The sequence below is a fragment of the Puma concolor genome, chromosome A2 (genome assembly GCF_028749965.1).
Source record: "Puma concolor isolate L17-30 chromosome A2, mPumCon1.1.hap2, whole genome shotgun sequence".
Classification (NCBI taxonomy): Eukaryota; Metazoa; Chordata; class Mammalia; order Carnivora; family Felidae; genus Puma; species Puma concolor.
Genome location: NC_141668.1, coordinates 151,219,273 through 151,233,789, shown reverse-complemented (window position 1 = coordinate 151,233,789; position 14,517 = coordinate 151,219,273). Strand labels below are relative to the sequence as shown.

Here is a 14,517-nt window from a genome sequence, read left to right as displayed (position 1 = left end):
CCTGTTTGGAAAACAGATGAATGCCACCCTTTTTAGGGCAATTGAATCTCCTTGATGAGTTCTGAGAAACTCGTTAATGCCTTGAAGGTTCCTGCTCTTCATCTCTGTGCTTCCTTACTCAAGAACACTAATTCAACCATGAGTAGAACTTCTGGATCGGTGCTCCATTTTTAAATTTGCTTTTCTTTAACCTTTTCGTTTCTCTGAATCTTTCCCTTTTCTGCTGTATTTCAAGAGTTCTCTTGTCAAACTTTCTACTCATTAACTTTGGTGATGTCCATTCTGCTATTCATCCCATCTATCAAGTTTGAATTTTAACACTGTTCCTTTCTAAGATCCATAAATAGCTCTTTTAAATAATGGTTTGTTCTTATATGGCTAAAATGTCTCCTCCCATCCACTGAGAATATTAATTCCACCTCTTTAAGTTGCCTTCTTAGTCTTTCCCTTGGCCATTGTGTTTCTCATTATTGAGTCTAGGGATGCTTTTTTTCTGCGGTTGGTTTCCTCCAAAGCTTGGTGATTCTTGTTTGGGTACTCATCTTTGTCTTGTGATTTCCTCTTTGCCTCTTGATGATTGCTATGTCCATGGGTTGCAAGGGAAGCATGGGGTGGGATCTCATGGTTGGTGGTCTCCTGGGCAGGAGTCTTGCTGTGCAAGGGAGTCACATGGTAACAGGCCCTACCAATCATAGCTCCTCCCTGGAGATAGTCCTTCTCTTGCCAACCACATGGCTCAGCTAGAGCTGGCTGCCCCTTCTATGGTTATATCCCAGCTAGTCCCCACAGTAGCCACCAGCCCCTGCTGCCTCCTGAATCAGCTGCTTCCAAGCTTGGAGGGACTGCATGGCCATTCTCTTCCTTGATAGGAGACCTTTTTTTAGAGCTTTGATATATGTTCTTTCGGTGTTTTCACATCTGCCTTCTATCCTTTAAGGAGGCCACATAATTTCTGTCCATTTTAGTTCCCTTCCTAAATGTTTAAGTACTATTAGAGATTTTTTTATTTTTTTATTTTAATTTTTTAAATGGTTATTTTATTTTTGAAAGAGAGAGAACAAATGGGGGAGAGGCAGAGACAGAGGGGGACAGAGGATCTGAAGTGGGCTCTGCGCTGACAGCAGCAAGCCCAATGCAGGGCTTGAACCCACAAACTATGAGATCATGACCCGAGCTGAAGTTGGATGCTCAACCTACTGAGCCACCCAGGCGCCTCTATTAGAGATTTTTTAAATAAATATATTCTTTTTCTGTTATTCCTATGAATTTACACCAAGAGAAGAAGACCTGAACCTGTGTTCAAACATGTTGAGCCATTTTCTCATGGACATTTTTCTGGTTTTCTTTATGGTCATGTTTCGTTGAGGTTTGAGATAAAAATGTTGAAGCAGATTTTAATGACTGGGAATTTTTTTCTGCAGATGGTTTTTCTCTGTTTTTAAGTGGAAATTTTAGTTTCCTCTCATCCTTTCCCTCATTTTATTCCCTTCCCTTCCTGAACAATTTAGTCTGAAAGCCATTAGGCTGGGCAATGCAACATAGGTATACAAGGGCAAGAGAAACTGTGACACAGAACAGGGCGTGGATCCCAAGAGGGTGAGGAAGGTGTTGGCATAAGAGAGTTGCCAATTTGGAACCCAGGCAGAGTAAAGGGGGGGTCTGGACATGGGAGTTCAAGGCCATGACAGTAGTAGGTATCATAGCATAGACAAGATGAAGAGGGCATCCTTAATGGTATAGGAAATCAGAACTTGAGTACAGCAAGGAGGGTATCTGTGCAGAGGGCATCCTGAAATTTCATGTCAGCCCCAAGTTAGGTGAGAGGGGCATTCACAGAGGACAGCAACCAATGCGGGAAACTGGAGCCTGAGATACATGAAGAGGGTAATGGCCCAGCAGGGTGTCAGAGCTCAAGCAGGGTGAAGACAATGTCTGCATAGCCAGCAGCAGCCATGGAAGATTAATTACATACAGAGGAGACCAGATAAGAAAATGTATTAAGTATAATTGGGACCAGGTGTCTTAATCTTGGAAACAGGAGGTAGAAATATAGAAAGTAGAAAACTAGAATGAACTCTGATTTTAGATTGTAATTGGAGATATCAGTGTGAACTCATACATTTCAATATAGATAGATGATAGATGATATAGATGATAGATAGATGATAGATAGATAGATAGATAGATAGATAGATAATGTGTGCTTGTGTGTATGCACAAACATATATTCCTTATCTCTGTGCACTGAGAGGGCCTGGGACCATTGCACCCCAATGATAATGAGAACACCTTGCTGTGCTCTCTGGGGTACTCTACTGCATCCCCAAATTTGCAGTTTTTCCCTGGCTGCCAGTTTTTAAGGTGGGTGTGACCCCTTTCCTTGTTTTGTTGCTGATGCTAAATTTTTATGGCACTTGACCTTTGTGCTGAAAGATGAGAATCAGCTCAGGAAATGAGCTCAAAGAGGTAAAATGTGTCCACAGCCACACAGCAGTGAGTGGTGGAGTAAAGGATCTGACCTAGGGTTTGACTCCAAAATCCTTGCTCTTTACTCTGAGACACTGAACACAAGAGGGAAAGGTAGTCAAGGAAAAAGACAGAAGTCCTTCAGAGTGAGAGACCAGAACCTGTGTGAGACACAGGGGTGGGACACAGAGGCACAGAGCTGGACATACAGAGCTCATGCCCCAATGCAATACAGAGAACTGGAACCTGAGGCCTCCAGGCGGTATTTCAGAACCCTGTGAGCTGAAGGACTAGTTTGTCAGGGCAGAGTAGATGGAGCAGGACCAGATATAGGGCTTTTGAGCTTGCAGTCTTGATGGAGAATAACCCAAGACCCCAGGACCCTGTGTCTATAGGAAGCCATAGGATAGTAGTGCCCAGATGGGCAAAGGGACAGCTTAACCTTGACCTCTTAATGGACCTAGGCCCCAATCCCACCCCAGGGGGGGCAGCTTTTCATAGGAAGTGACTGTCAGAGGCCCCAGCTCCAGCTGGACCAGCCTCTGCTAAGACTGAGCCTGGGGATAGGGTGAGGGAGACATGGCTGATCCTTCTTAACTCTTTATCTGTGAGATGCTATGACCTGACACTCACTAGAGGGTTAGGCTAGCAGTGGAGTGCGTTCTTTCCCATCTCCACTCCGGTGGAACCTCCCATAGGTCTGAAGGGGAATGAATCCTAGCCTCCATTTGGGACTGGAGGATGAGTTTGAAGTAGGAATGAAGACTGGGGCTATGCACTCTTAACAATTTACAGTTTGACTCATTCTGACTTGGAGGCTGGGTATGAGGATACAGCCCCCAGTTGGGCAGGGAGTTTTGAAGAAGGTCGTTGAGAGGATATGACTGCACATTGACTCGCAAGCTGGACCCAGGCAACTGAAGGCCCCTCATCCCCTCCCTTATCCTTGGAATGTGCATGCCACCCACCATGCCACAGTGGGAGCCTTTTTCAAGGACATAGCCTTGAGAAAGCAATGTGGCATTGAGAACATCTGGACAGTATATGTGTCTGAACCCTGTTAAGGCTTATATATAAACTTTTAAGATTCTGGCAGGCAGGTGAGATCTACTCACCTTGCAGCCACACAAGACAAGCCCCATACATAAGTTCATTTACTTATTAAACCTGCCACCTACCAATCTGAAACAGCCTGCCTCCTCCTTTCCATCTCTCCTTGCCCTTTATAATGGGGGCCAGTTTATGAGCCAATGGGAACCATGATCACAGAGCTTGGGGTGGGTGGGCTCCTCTCATTCATGCAGGTGAGAGAACAAGCCCTAAGTAATTAGACCTAGGTGGGTGAATTCCCGACAAATGTGTTGCCATTGCCATCACTAACCCCCGCCCCCACCAGGCCTCCATTATATGCAACCTTGGGGAGGGGCACCATTTACATGAAGGATGCTCCCAGAGTTGGCCAACATGACAGATAGGTTTCACCAACTTTTCTACTTATGGCAGACCTTGCTAATCAGTCTCTCCTCAGTCTGGACAAAGGCTCAGGATCCTTCCCCTTAACACACTCGGGCCTTTGGACAATCCGGCCCATTCCTCAGTGCCAGATGTGAAGTATCTGCTATCATGTGCCCTGACCTCCTGGAACCTGTCAAAGAAAGAGACTGGGGGAAGACCACTTCACTGTTTTATTGGGAGGGGAATACACTCTGTCACAATGCAAGGCCCTGAGCCCAGCAAGATCTCTAGCTCCAGATGCAGCTGGTTGGCAGTGACTCTGTACTGGCCCTTGATGAATCCCTGGGAAGCACAAGAGTGGCACCTCCAGTAGGCCTGGATAATGCGGACAGCATTGAGCAAACGGCAATAGCGCCTCCGGATGCGCCACATGCGGACCCAGGACTGCAGCTTGACTGCCGCCCACTCCTTCCGTGTAAAGGTCTCCAGTGCTGTCCGCCGCCTCCTCTCCATTAGCTTTGTCAGGATGTGCTTCCACCAGCGCTGGATGATCAGCGCTCTGATTACCGCGTGCAGTAGTGTCCGGCGCACCAGGGTGCCTCGCCACCAGGCCTGGATCTTTATGACTTCTTGATTATTGCTGGTAGAGGGCTTATTTTGATTTCTTGGGATCTTGCAAGAAAAAAAAAGGAGGGGGCATTTTGAGAATGTTCCCTACCCATTTGAGTTTGGGGGCATGCCAGAAAGGGGCCCAGATTCCCTATCTACAATCAGCCCTTCTTCTGAAGCTCAGGAGCACTGAACAAGGCACTGGCTGGAACAAGAAGACCAGGTAGGTGTCCTGTCTCTGCCACTCTCTGGTTAATGGACATGGACACAACATGTTGACCTCTGAATCTCAAAGTCCCCATCTGTAAAATGTGAGTACGTCTGCCCTGTCTATTTTATATGGATTAAGTTGGCCAGCCTAGGGCAAGAACACATGACCTATGGGTCAAAAAGTTACATGTTCCACCTGGTCAAGACCTATGATCCTTCCCTTCAGACTCCACTCACCTGCTAGAGAAGTGGCATTCTTTGCTAATCCTGTCCTTTCATCCTTGACTCCAGCTCCAAACCACAACCTGCTCTCTTCCTCTGTCATGTTATGGTATTAAGTATCCCCCACCCCATAAAGTTTATTTCTTATCTTTTCTCCATCCTTACTCTTCTTGACTTTCACATTTTAACTCTTAATTAACAAGCAAACATATATGCACATGCTCTCTCTCTCTCTCTCTCTTTCTCTCTCTCTCTCTCTCTCTCTCTCACACACACACACACACACACACAGACAAATATTGCTTAAGCTCAGCTTTCCATATGTTGGCTATTCCATTCCACAAACACAGCCCCTACATTCCCAGCCCCAGCCCTGTGTGGTCTTGGGGGATAGGGGCTCATACTTGTCTAGCTTTCTTATCAGCACCATCCACTATCTGTGTCTCAACTGTATTTACATCTTCAGCCTGAAAAAGAAATGGGGAAAGAGGACAAACAAGAATGAGTTTATTCCTTTCTTAGTTCTAGACCATGCAAAAAACACTAGCTACAGGCACTATGACACAAGGACCAGAGACATCCAAGTCAAGGCTCCTCCCACCTCTACATTATTCTCTGAGGTCAGTGGTACTGAGGATAAACTGGTCGGTTCCTCTTTCTGCTGAGACTCATCTTCAGTGGGTTCATTAATATTTTGAGGTTGGTCCTTCTCCTGCAATCAGCAGTTAGGGAAAAGTCAAGAGTGAAGCTGTGCTCCCTCCCTCTGCATTCAGTATCTCTAGCTTCCAGGGCTTCCCAGAGTATTCATATGCCAGGGGGATCCCCTTATCCTAAGAGATTTATGGAGACATCCCTAAAAAGCCTGGTTTATCTGTCTCTCACTTACTCACCATTGGATTGGGTGTAGATGGTTCAAATCCCCTCAGGTCTGTCTTCCTCTAGCCATGGATGGGTAGATGGAGTGGAGGGGGAGACCTATGATGTCATAAGGGCAGCTGTGACTCAGGCACAAGGATGCTCCCAATAGTTGAGCTGCATCCAAGGAAAAGACAAAAGTGCTGTCCATTCTTTTCTGCTGGAAATGGCCAAAGCCCTGAATACAAAAGTAAGACACTAGAATATTGGCCCACTGATGTATAGGTATACAAAAATAACCAGTCATTGATCATATCCCTAATTGGTAAAAGTGAAGATTGATTTAATTGTTAACAGTCCATTTATACTCAGAGAATACTAATAAATTATAACTGTAAAAAAATTAATTTAGGGGTGCCTGACTGGTTCAGTCAGTAGAGCATGTGACTCTTGATCTCAGGGTCATGAGTTCAAGCCCTATGTTGGATGTAGAAGTTATTTAAAGGAAGGAAGGAAGGAAGGAAGGAAGGAAGGAAGGAAGGAAGGAAGGAAAGAGAGAGAGAGAGAGAGAGAGAAAGAAAGAGAGAGAAAGAAAAATAATGTTTTTAATAATGAATTTGATTTATATGTACTGATGAGAAAGTGTATCTAAGATATATTTGTAAGTGAAAAAGTTGGAGATCATTATGATCCCATTCATGTAAGTAAAGTCATCAAGATACATAATTATACATATATAGTAAATGCATATAAAGGGGGAGAAAGGTATATGTACCAAATTGCTACCAATGATTACCTTGGAAGAGTTGAATTGTTGAACCATCCATACAAGGCCCAGGAAACTCCATGAAGCTTCCAGGACCACCTGGGGCCCCCATTGCAGACTGCAATGGTCTCAGGTGCCCTCCTGTCTTCTTCCCTGAGGGACTCAAGGCTACATTTTATGGTGAGGAGTGGCCACTATAGAAGTTCTTAGCTGTGTTCTTAGCTCTGAACCATACAAAAGGCACTTGCCACAAGACCTCCCCACCTTTGCCTGTTCTTGTCCTGTGAAAACCCACCTGGTTAGTGTGAGTCCCTGGTAGCCCCTCAGAGTCACAGCCCCAGGTGTCACTGAGAGTGCATTTCTCATATCTTCCAGAACACTGAGGTAAGCTATATGACTGAGCAGTGGGGAGGAACTGAGAGAATATCAGGTAGGGCTCAAAATGTATCAAACGGATGTGGGTTCTTCTAACCAGACTCCTTCAGGAAGCCTGCCCACAAGCCACTGAGGATGCTTCACCTTCAGATTCCCCAGCTGGCATATGGACATCTCTAGCACTCTGTGCCACTCACCCCATACTCCCTTACCCATGGCTGGCTCCCTGTGTAGGCCTCTGAGGATGACGAGTAGAAGCCTTTGCAGATGGCCAGTGAGCATGCATACAAAGCCAGTTGACTCTGTGGGACTGAGAAAGAACACAATTTGAACATTCAGCACTGCCCCAGGGAAAGCAAACAGGAGGCTATCAGAATTCAGCCTGGCTTTACAGGATTGAGAGAAGACATACAATCTTAAGAATCCTCTCGAGAAGGAATAAGAAGTATGGAGCAGGTATATTTATTTTTGAAGGAGAGAGAGATAGAGCATGAGCAGGGGAGGACTAGAGAGAGAGGGAGACACAGAATCCAAAGCAGGCTGCAGGCTCCAAGCTGTCAGCACAGAGCCTGACACGGGGCTTGAACCCACAAGCCATGAGATCATGACCTGAGCTGAAGTCAGATGCTTAACCAACTGAGCCACCCAGGTACCCCACCCCTGCAAAATTTAAAAGCAACAAGAGCAACATTTTCTCACATATAAGGGAAACTCCTTAAAGGTATCAGTGGATTTCTCAGCAGAACAGGCCATGAGAAAGTGATATATTCAAAGATATGATATATTTAAAGTGCTAAAAGAAAAAAAAAAACCCTGCTAATCAGGAATAAAGCTGTCCTTTAGAAATGAAGACAAGATAAATACTTTCCCACACAAAAGCTGACAGTTCATCTCTCTCACCACAAGACCTGCTTTACAAGTAATGCTGCAAGGAGTTCTTCAAGCTGATATGAAAGGATGCTAATTAATAACAAAAACATATGAAAATATAAAGCACACTGGTAAAGGTAAGTATACAGTCAGATTTAGAATACTGTAATATTGTAATCTGGTGCTGTGCTAATCACTTAATTTTAGTACAAAGGTTAAAGGGCAAAAGTATTAAAAATAACTATAGCTACAACAATTTGTCAATATATACACAATATAAAAAGATGTAAATTATGACACCAAAAACAGAGTTGGGGGAGGAGTAAAAGGGTAGGTTGTATATACAATTGAAGTTGTTATCAACTTAGACTATAAGATGTTTTATGTCAGACTCATGGTAGCCACAAGGCACAAACATACAGTAGATACACAAAAGAAAAAAAAAGGAAATCAAAGCATACCACTATAGGGGCACCTGGCTGACTCAGTCAGTAGAACATGTGACTCTTGATCTTGGGGCTGTAAGTTTGAGCCCCATGTTGGGTGTAGAGATTGCCTAACAAAAAATAAAATCTTAAAAAAAATTTTTTTAAGCATACCACTATGGAAAAACATCAAAGAAAGACAGCAAGAGAAGAAAGGAATAAAAGAACTACAAAAGAGCCAGAAAACAATAAGATGGCATTAGTAAATCTTTACCTATCAGTAAGTACTTTAAGTGTAAATGGATTAAATTCTCCAATCAAAAAGACACAGAGTGGCTAAATGGACAAAACAAACAGAAAAGACCCAGGTAATGCTAGTTAACAAAGACTTAAGTTTCAAGGACACCCATGAGCCTAAAAGTGAAGGGATAGAAAAAGATATTCCATGCAAAAGGAACCAAGAGAGAACAGGGGTACCCACTTAGACAAAATAGACTTACATTATCTGATTTCAAGACTTACTGTCTTGGAAGACTATAAAGTTACAGTAATCAAGACAATGTGGTTTTAGTGTAAGAAGAGACAAACAGATCAATGAAACAGAATGAAGAAGCCAGAAATAGACTCACATTTACACAGTGTATTGATTTTCTTTAATGTATCAAGATAATTCAGTACAGAAAGGAAATGCATTTTCAATGGGGAAAAAAGAAAAAATCTTGACCCCTATCTAATATCATAGACAAAACACACCCACACATGATGTGTCATAGATCTAAACAAAAATTAAAGCTAAAACTATAAAGCTTCTAGAAGAAAAACCATGAGAATTATTTTGTGACCTTGGAGTTGACAAAGATTTCTTAGACAAGACAGAGAAAACATTAAGTACAAAATATTGATAGAATGGACTTCATCCAAATTAAAACCATTTGTTTATCAAAAGACAGCATTTTTAAAGGTCAGCTGGGTGCTCACTTGGGCAACCCATACACTAAAATTGGAACTATGCAAAGAAGATTATCATGGCTCCTGTGCAAGGGTGACATACAAATACATGACATGTACCATATTTTTCAGTATGGAGACCACAGTCATCACACTGTATGGCATATTTGAGAGGTGCCAAGAGAGTAAATCTCTTTGTTTTATTATTATTTATTTTATTTTACTTATTTGATGGGGGAGGGACAGAGAGAGGGTGAGAGAGAATCCCAAGCAGGCTTCACACTGCCAATGTGGAGCCTGATGTGGGGCTCGAACTCACAAACTGTGAGAACATAACCTGAGCCAAAATCAAGAGTCGGATGCTTACCGACTGAGACACCCAGGCGGCCCTCTTTTTTGTTTTTGTTTTTAGATGTTATTTATTTGTTTTGAGAGAAAGAGAAAGAGTGCATGAGTGCAAGTGAGGGAGGGGCAGAGATAGAGGGAGGGAGAGAATCCCAAGCAGGCTCCATGCTGTCAGCGTGGAGCCTGAAGGGGGTGGGGGGTTGATCTCATGACTGTGAGATCATGACCTGAGCCAAAATCAAGAGTCAGACACTTAACTGACTGAGCCACCCAGGTGCCCCTGAGAGTAAATCTTAAAAATTCTCTTAACAAGTTAAAAAACTTCTGTAACTGTGTGGTGACAGATGTTAACTAGATTTACTGTGGTAAGCATTTTACAATATATACAAATATCAGATCATTATGCTGTACACCTAAAACTAATATAATGTTGTATGTCAATTATACCTCAACTTTTTTTTGAAGTCACAGGCTAAAGAAAAGAATTTTCACTGTATATATTATATATACATAGAGACAGAGAGAGAATGTGACAAAGGTCTTTAGTCCAGGATAGAAAAACTTCTGCAACTTAATAATAAAGATAAGCAACCCAATAAAAATGGGCAAAAGACTTAATACTCCATAAAAGAAGATATACAAACAACCACCAAACACATGAAAAGTTTCTCAACATCATTGCTTATTAGGGAAAGTCAAAACTTACGCTACAATGAGATACCACTACTTATCCATTATAATGGCTCAAATGAAAGAATTTTTAAAAACTGAGACCAAATGTTGGCAGAATGGAATGACCAATTTGGAAATTAGTTTGGCTGCCCCTGATAAAATTAAGCATACACGTACACCTGTTCTGTGACTCAGCAATTCCACTCCTTCATATTTATTTACTTGAGGGAAATGAAAATGTATGTTCACAAAAAGACTTGTACAGGAATGCTTGTAGCATTACATTCATAAGAGCCAAATACTGGAGACAAGTCAAATGTCTATAAATAGGAGAATGGATAAATATTTTTTATGAGTATACTCATAAAATACTATTAAACCGTAAAAAGTAAAGAACTAACAATACATGTAGTAACATCGATAAATCTCCAGACATTATGTTGAGGGGGAAAAAAGACAAACACAAAACAGAACATTTTGTATAATTCCATATACGAAGTTTGATAACAGGCAAAACTAATACATAGGGATAGAAATCAGAACCAGGGTTGCCTTTGGGAATTAGGGCAGATTAGAAAGAGGCATGAAGGAATTCTCTGGAGTGATAGAAATGCCCTATATCTTGATAAGGTACAGATTTATGGGATGTATGCATTTGGCAAGACTTATTTAGCTGCACATTTAAAATTTCTTCATTTCACTATACATAAATTATAACCTTGATTTTTTTAAGATAAAGTTGAAATAAAGCCATTTTCAAAAAAAAAATAAGAATTCAGAAAACAAAATTGCTAACAGATTCACATTAAAAGAAATGTTGAAGGAAGATCCCATATGGAAGCCCACATCAGCAGGTAGAATTGAAGGCCCCAGAAGTAGTGAATGTTGGGTAAATAGAAAAGACCATCTTTTTTTTTCTTTAAGCTTTTAATTTTAATTCCAGTATAGTTAACATACAGTGTTGTATTAGTTTCAGGTGTACAATATAATGATTCAACAATTCCGTACATTGCTCAGTGCTCATCACGGTAAGTGTACTCTTTAATCCCTATCACCTATTTCATCCATTCCCCCACCCACTTCCCCTCTGGTAACCATTAGTTTGTTCTCTATAGTTAAGAGTCTGTTTCTTGATTTGTCTCTCTCTCTCTCTTTTTTCCCCCTTTGTTTCTTAAAAAAAATTTTTAATGTTCTATTCATTTTTGAGACAGAGAGAGACAGAGGGTGAGCAGGGGAGGGACAGAGAGAGAACGAGACACAGAATCCAAAGCAGGTTCCAAACTCTGAGCTGTCAGCACAGAGCCCAATGCGGGGCTCGAACTCACAAACTGCAAGGTCATGACCTGAGCCAAAGTCGGACACTTAGCTGACTGAGCTGCCCAGGTGCCCCTGTTTGTTTCTTAAATTCCACATATGAATGAAATCATATGGTATTTGTCTTTCTCTGGCATTTCACTTGGCATTGTACTCTCTAGATCCATCCATGTTGTTGCAAATGGTAAGATTTCATAAGTTTTTTATGGCTGAATAATATTCCTGTGTGTGTGTGTGTGTGTGTGTGTGTATCTTTGTCTATTCATCTGTCCATGGATACTTGGGTTGCTTCCATAATTTGGCTATTGTAAATAACGCTGCAATAAACATAGGGGTGCATATATCCTTTAGAATTAGTGTTTTTGTATCCTTTGGGTAAATACCCAGTAGTGTGATTGCTGGATCATAAGGTATTCTATTTTTAAATTTTCTTGTAATTTTTTTTAATGTTTATTTATGAGAGAGAGATAGTGCAAGAACAGGGGAGGGGCAGAGAGAGAGAGAGAGGGAGAGAGAGACAGAATCCGAAGCAGTCTCCAGGCTCTGAGCTGTCAGCAGAGCCTGATGAGGAGCTAGAACCCACGAACTGTCAGATCATGACCTACACCCAGGTCAGACGCTTAAACGACTGAGCCACCCAAGTGCCCCTATTTTAAAATTTTTGAGGAACCTCCATACTGTTTTCTACAGTGGCTGCATCAGTTTGCATTCCCACCAACAGTGCACGAGGGTTCTTTTTCTCCACCTTCTTGTCAACACTTTTTTTTTTTAATTTTTTTTTTTAACATTTATTTATTTTTGAGACAGACAGAGAGCATGAACGGGGGAGGGGCAGAGAGAGAGGGAGACAACAGAATCGGAAACAGGCTCCAGGCTCTGAGCCATCAGCCCAGAGCCCAACGTGGGGCTCGAACTCACGGACCGCGAGATTGTGACCTGAGCCGAAGTCGGACGCTCAACCGACTGAGCCACCCAGGCGCCCCCTTTTTTTTTTTTTATTAAAATTTTTTTTTTAACAACACTTTTTTTTTTTAATCCATTCTGACAGGTGTGAGGTGATATCTCATTTATTTGCATTTCCCTGATGAGTGATATTGAGCATCTTTTCATGTGTCTTGGCTATCTGGACGTCTAGAAAAGACCATCTTTTTTTTTTAACTTTATTTATTTATTTTGAGAGAGGAGAGAGAGAGTGTGAATGGGGAAGGGGCAGAGAGAGAGGGAGAGAGAGAATCCCAAGCAGTCTCTGTGCTGTCAATGAAATGAGAGATTATGACCTGAGCTAAAATCAAGAGTCAGTGGGAACACCTGGGTGGCTCAGTGGGTTAAGTGTCCAACTCTTGATTTCGGCTCAAGTCATGATCTCATGGTATGTGAGTTCGAGTCCCACATGGGGCTCTGCACTGACAACACAGAGCCTGCTTGAGATTCTCTCTCTCTCCCTCTCTCTCTGCCCCTCCCTGTCTTGTGCTCTCTCTCTCTCTCAAAATAAATAAATAAACATTAAAAAAAAAAAGATTCGGCTTAACTGACTGAGCCACCCAGGTGCCCCATAGAAAAGACCATCTTTTAAAATTTCTTTAAAATACCATGGAGTCTGGTGCTGGCAAGATGGAATAAGGGCATTACAGCTAATCTTTCCCAATGATGACAACTAAAAACTATGGCTAGAATACCAAAAGCAACTGGAGGGGCACTGGGATGGCTTAGTTGGTTGAGCACCCAACTCTTGATTTCATCCCAGGGTCATGAGATTGAGCCCTGCTTAAGATTCTCTCTCTCTCCCTCTCCCTGTGCCCCACTCACATGCCCTCTCTCTAAAATGAATGTTTTTAAAAAGTTGGGGAGATGGGGCACCTGGGTGGCTCAATCGGTTAAGCGTCCGACTTCAGCTCAGGTCACGGTCTCACGGTCCGTGAGTTCGAGCCCCACATCGGGCTCTGGGCTGATGGCTCAGAGCCTGGAGCCTGCTTCCAATTCTGTGTCTCCCTCTCTTTCTGCCCCTCCCCCGTTCATGCTCTGTCTCTCTCTGTCTCAAAAATAAAAACGTTAAAAAAATAAAAAAAAAAGTTGGGGAGAAAGCAACTGGACTCTGAAAAGTGGACAATAGCAGGTAGATTGGGGAAGAAAGACAAAATTTGAACTGTCAATTTGTTTCCACATCAGAGCTGAAGGTGTCTCAAAACACAGAATTGCACTAGTGTGGGTGGCAAATGATCCAAGAGAAAGCCCCTCTTTTTTACCAGACGGTCAAAAAAAGTCACCTCCTCAAGCCAAAGATTATGGACAGCATCCCTTCCCCCACCCCACCCCCCATTTTCCTGTTTTTGTTTTCTCCCACGGCTCTGCCCCATGGCAAAGTCATAGAGCTGTCACAGTGGTAGCACCATGAGCTTCTGAAAAATCATCTCCTTGGCTAGAGGAAACATCCAGGATACAATCCAGAATTACTCAATTTATAAAGATCTAGGAAAATCTGATTAATTCTTAAGGAAAAAGACAAGTATCAAGTATCAGACGACAACGTTTACAAGTTTAATGTTTACAAGTATCAGACGACAACGTTTTAAACAGTTGTAACTATCTTCCATGATGGTAAAGGTGAACTATGAACAAAAACATAGTTCTCAGAAGAGACATAAAAACTAAGATAAAACAAAAGAGGGATGCCTGGCTGGGTCAATCGGTAGAGCATGCAACTCTTGATCTCAGGATCATGAGTTTGAGCCCACCATTAGGTGCAGAGATTACTAGAAAACAGACAAACAAGGGTCGCCTGGGTGGTTCAGTTGGTTAAGTGTCCCAACTCTTGATTTCGTTTCAGGTCATGATCTCATGGTTCTTGAGTTCGAGCCCCACATCAGGATCTGTGCTGACTGTGCGGAGCCTGCTTGGGATTCTCTCTCCCCTGTCTCTGCTCCTCCCCAACTTGTGCTTTCTCTCTCTCAAAATAAATAAACTTAAAAAAATTAAAACAAAACAAAA

General features: G+C 42.4%; 1 protein-coding gene, 1 long non-coding RNA gene and 1 other non-coding gene across 3 annotated transcripts; 2 read left to right on the top strand and 1 right to left on the bottom strand.

The window, feature by feature from the left end:
- Nucleotides 1–4,136: 4,136 nt before the first annotated feature.
- On the bottom strand, nucleotides 4,137–5,680 carry IQCF1 (IQ motif containing F1; the record flags this gene model as incomplete). The annotated part of the gene is made up of 3 exons (XM_025915952.2): nucleotides 4,137–4,593; nucleotides 5,367–5,429; nucleotides 5,564–5,680. Coding segments are annotated over 3 exons (630 nt in total), but the record flags the coding sequence as incomplete, so codon positions are not given.
- Nucleotides 5,681–5,744: 64 nt separating this feature from the next.
- On the top strand, nucleotides 5,745–14,399 carry LOC147583596 (uncharacterized). Its single transcript, XR_015248378.1, has 4 exons — nucleotides 5,745–6,067; nucleotides 7,865–7,965; nucleotides 11,189–11,246; nucleotides 14,357–14,399. It is a non-coding gene; the product is annotated as an uncharacterized LOC147583596 (long non-coding RNA).
- On the top strand, nucleotides 9,222–9,330 carry LOC112853073 (U6 spliceosomal RNA). Its single transcript, XR_003222881.1, has one exon. It is a non-coding gene; the product is annotated as a U6 spliceosomal RNA (small nuclear RNA).
- Nucleotides 14,400–14,517: the final 118 nt, after the last annotated feature.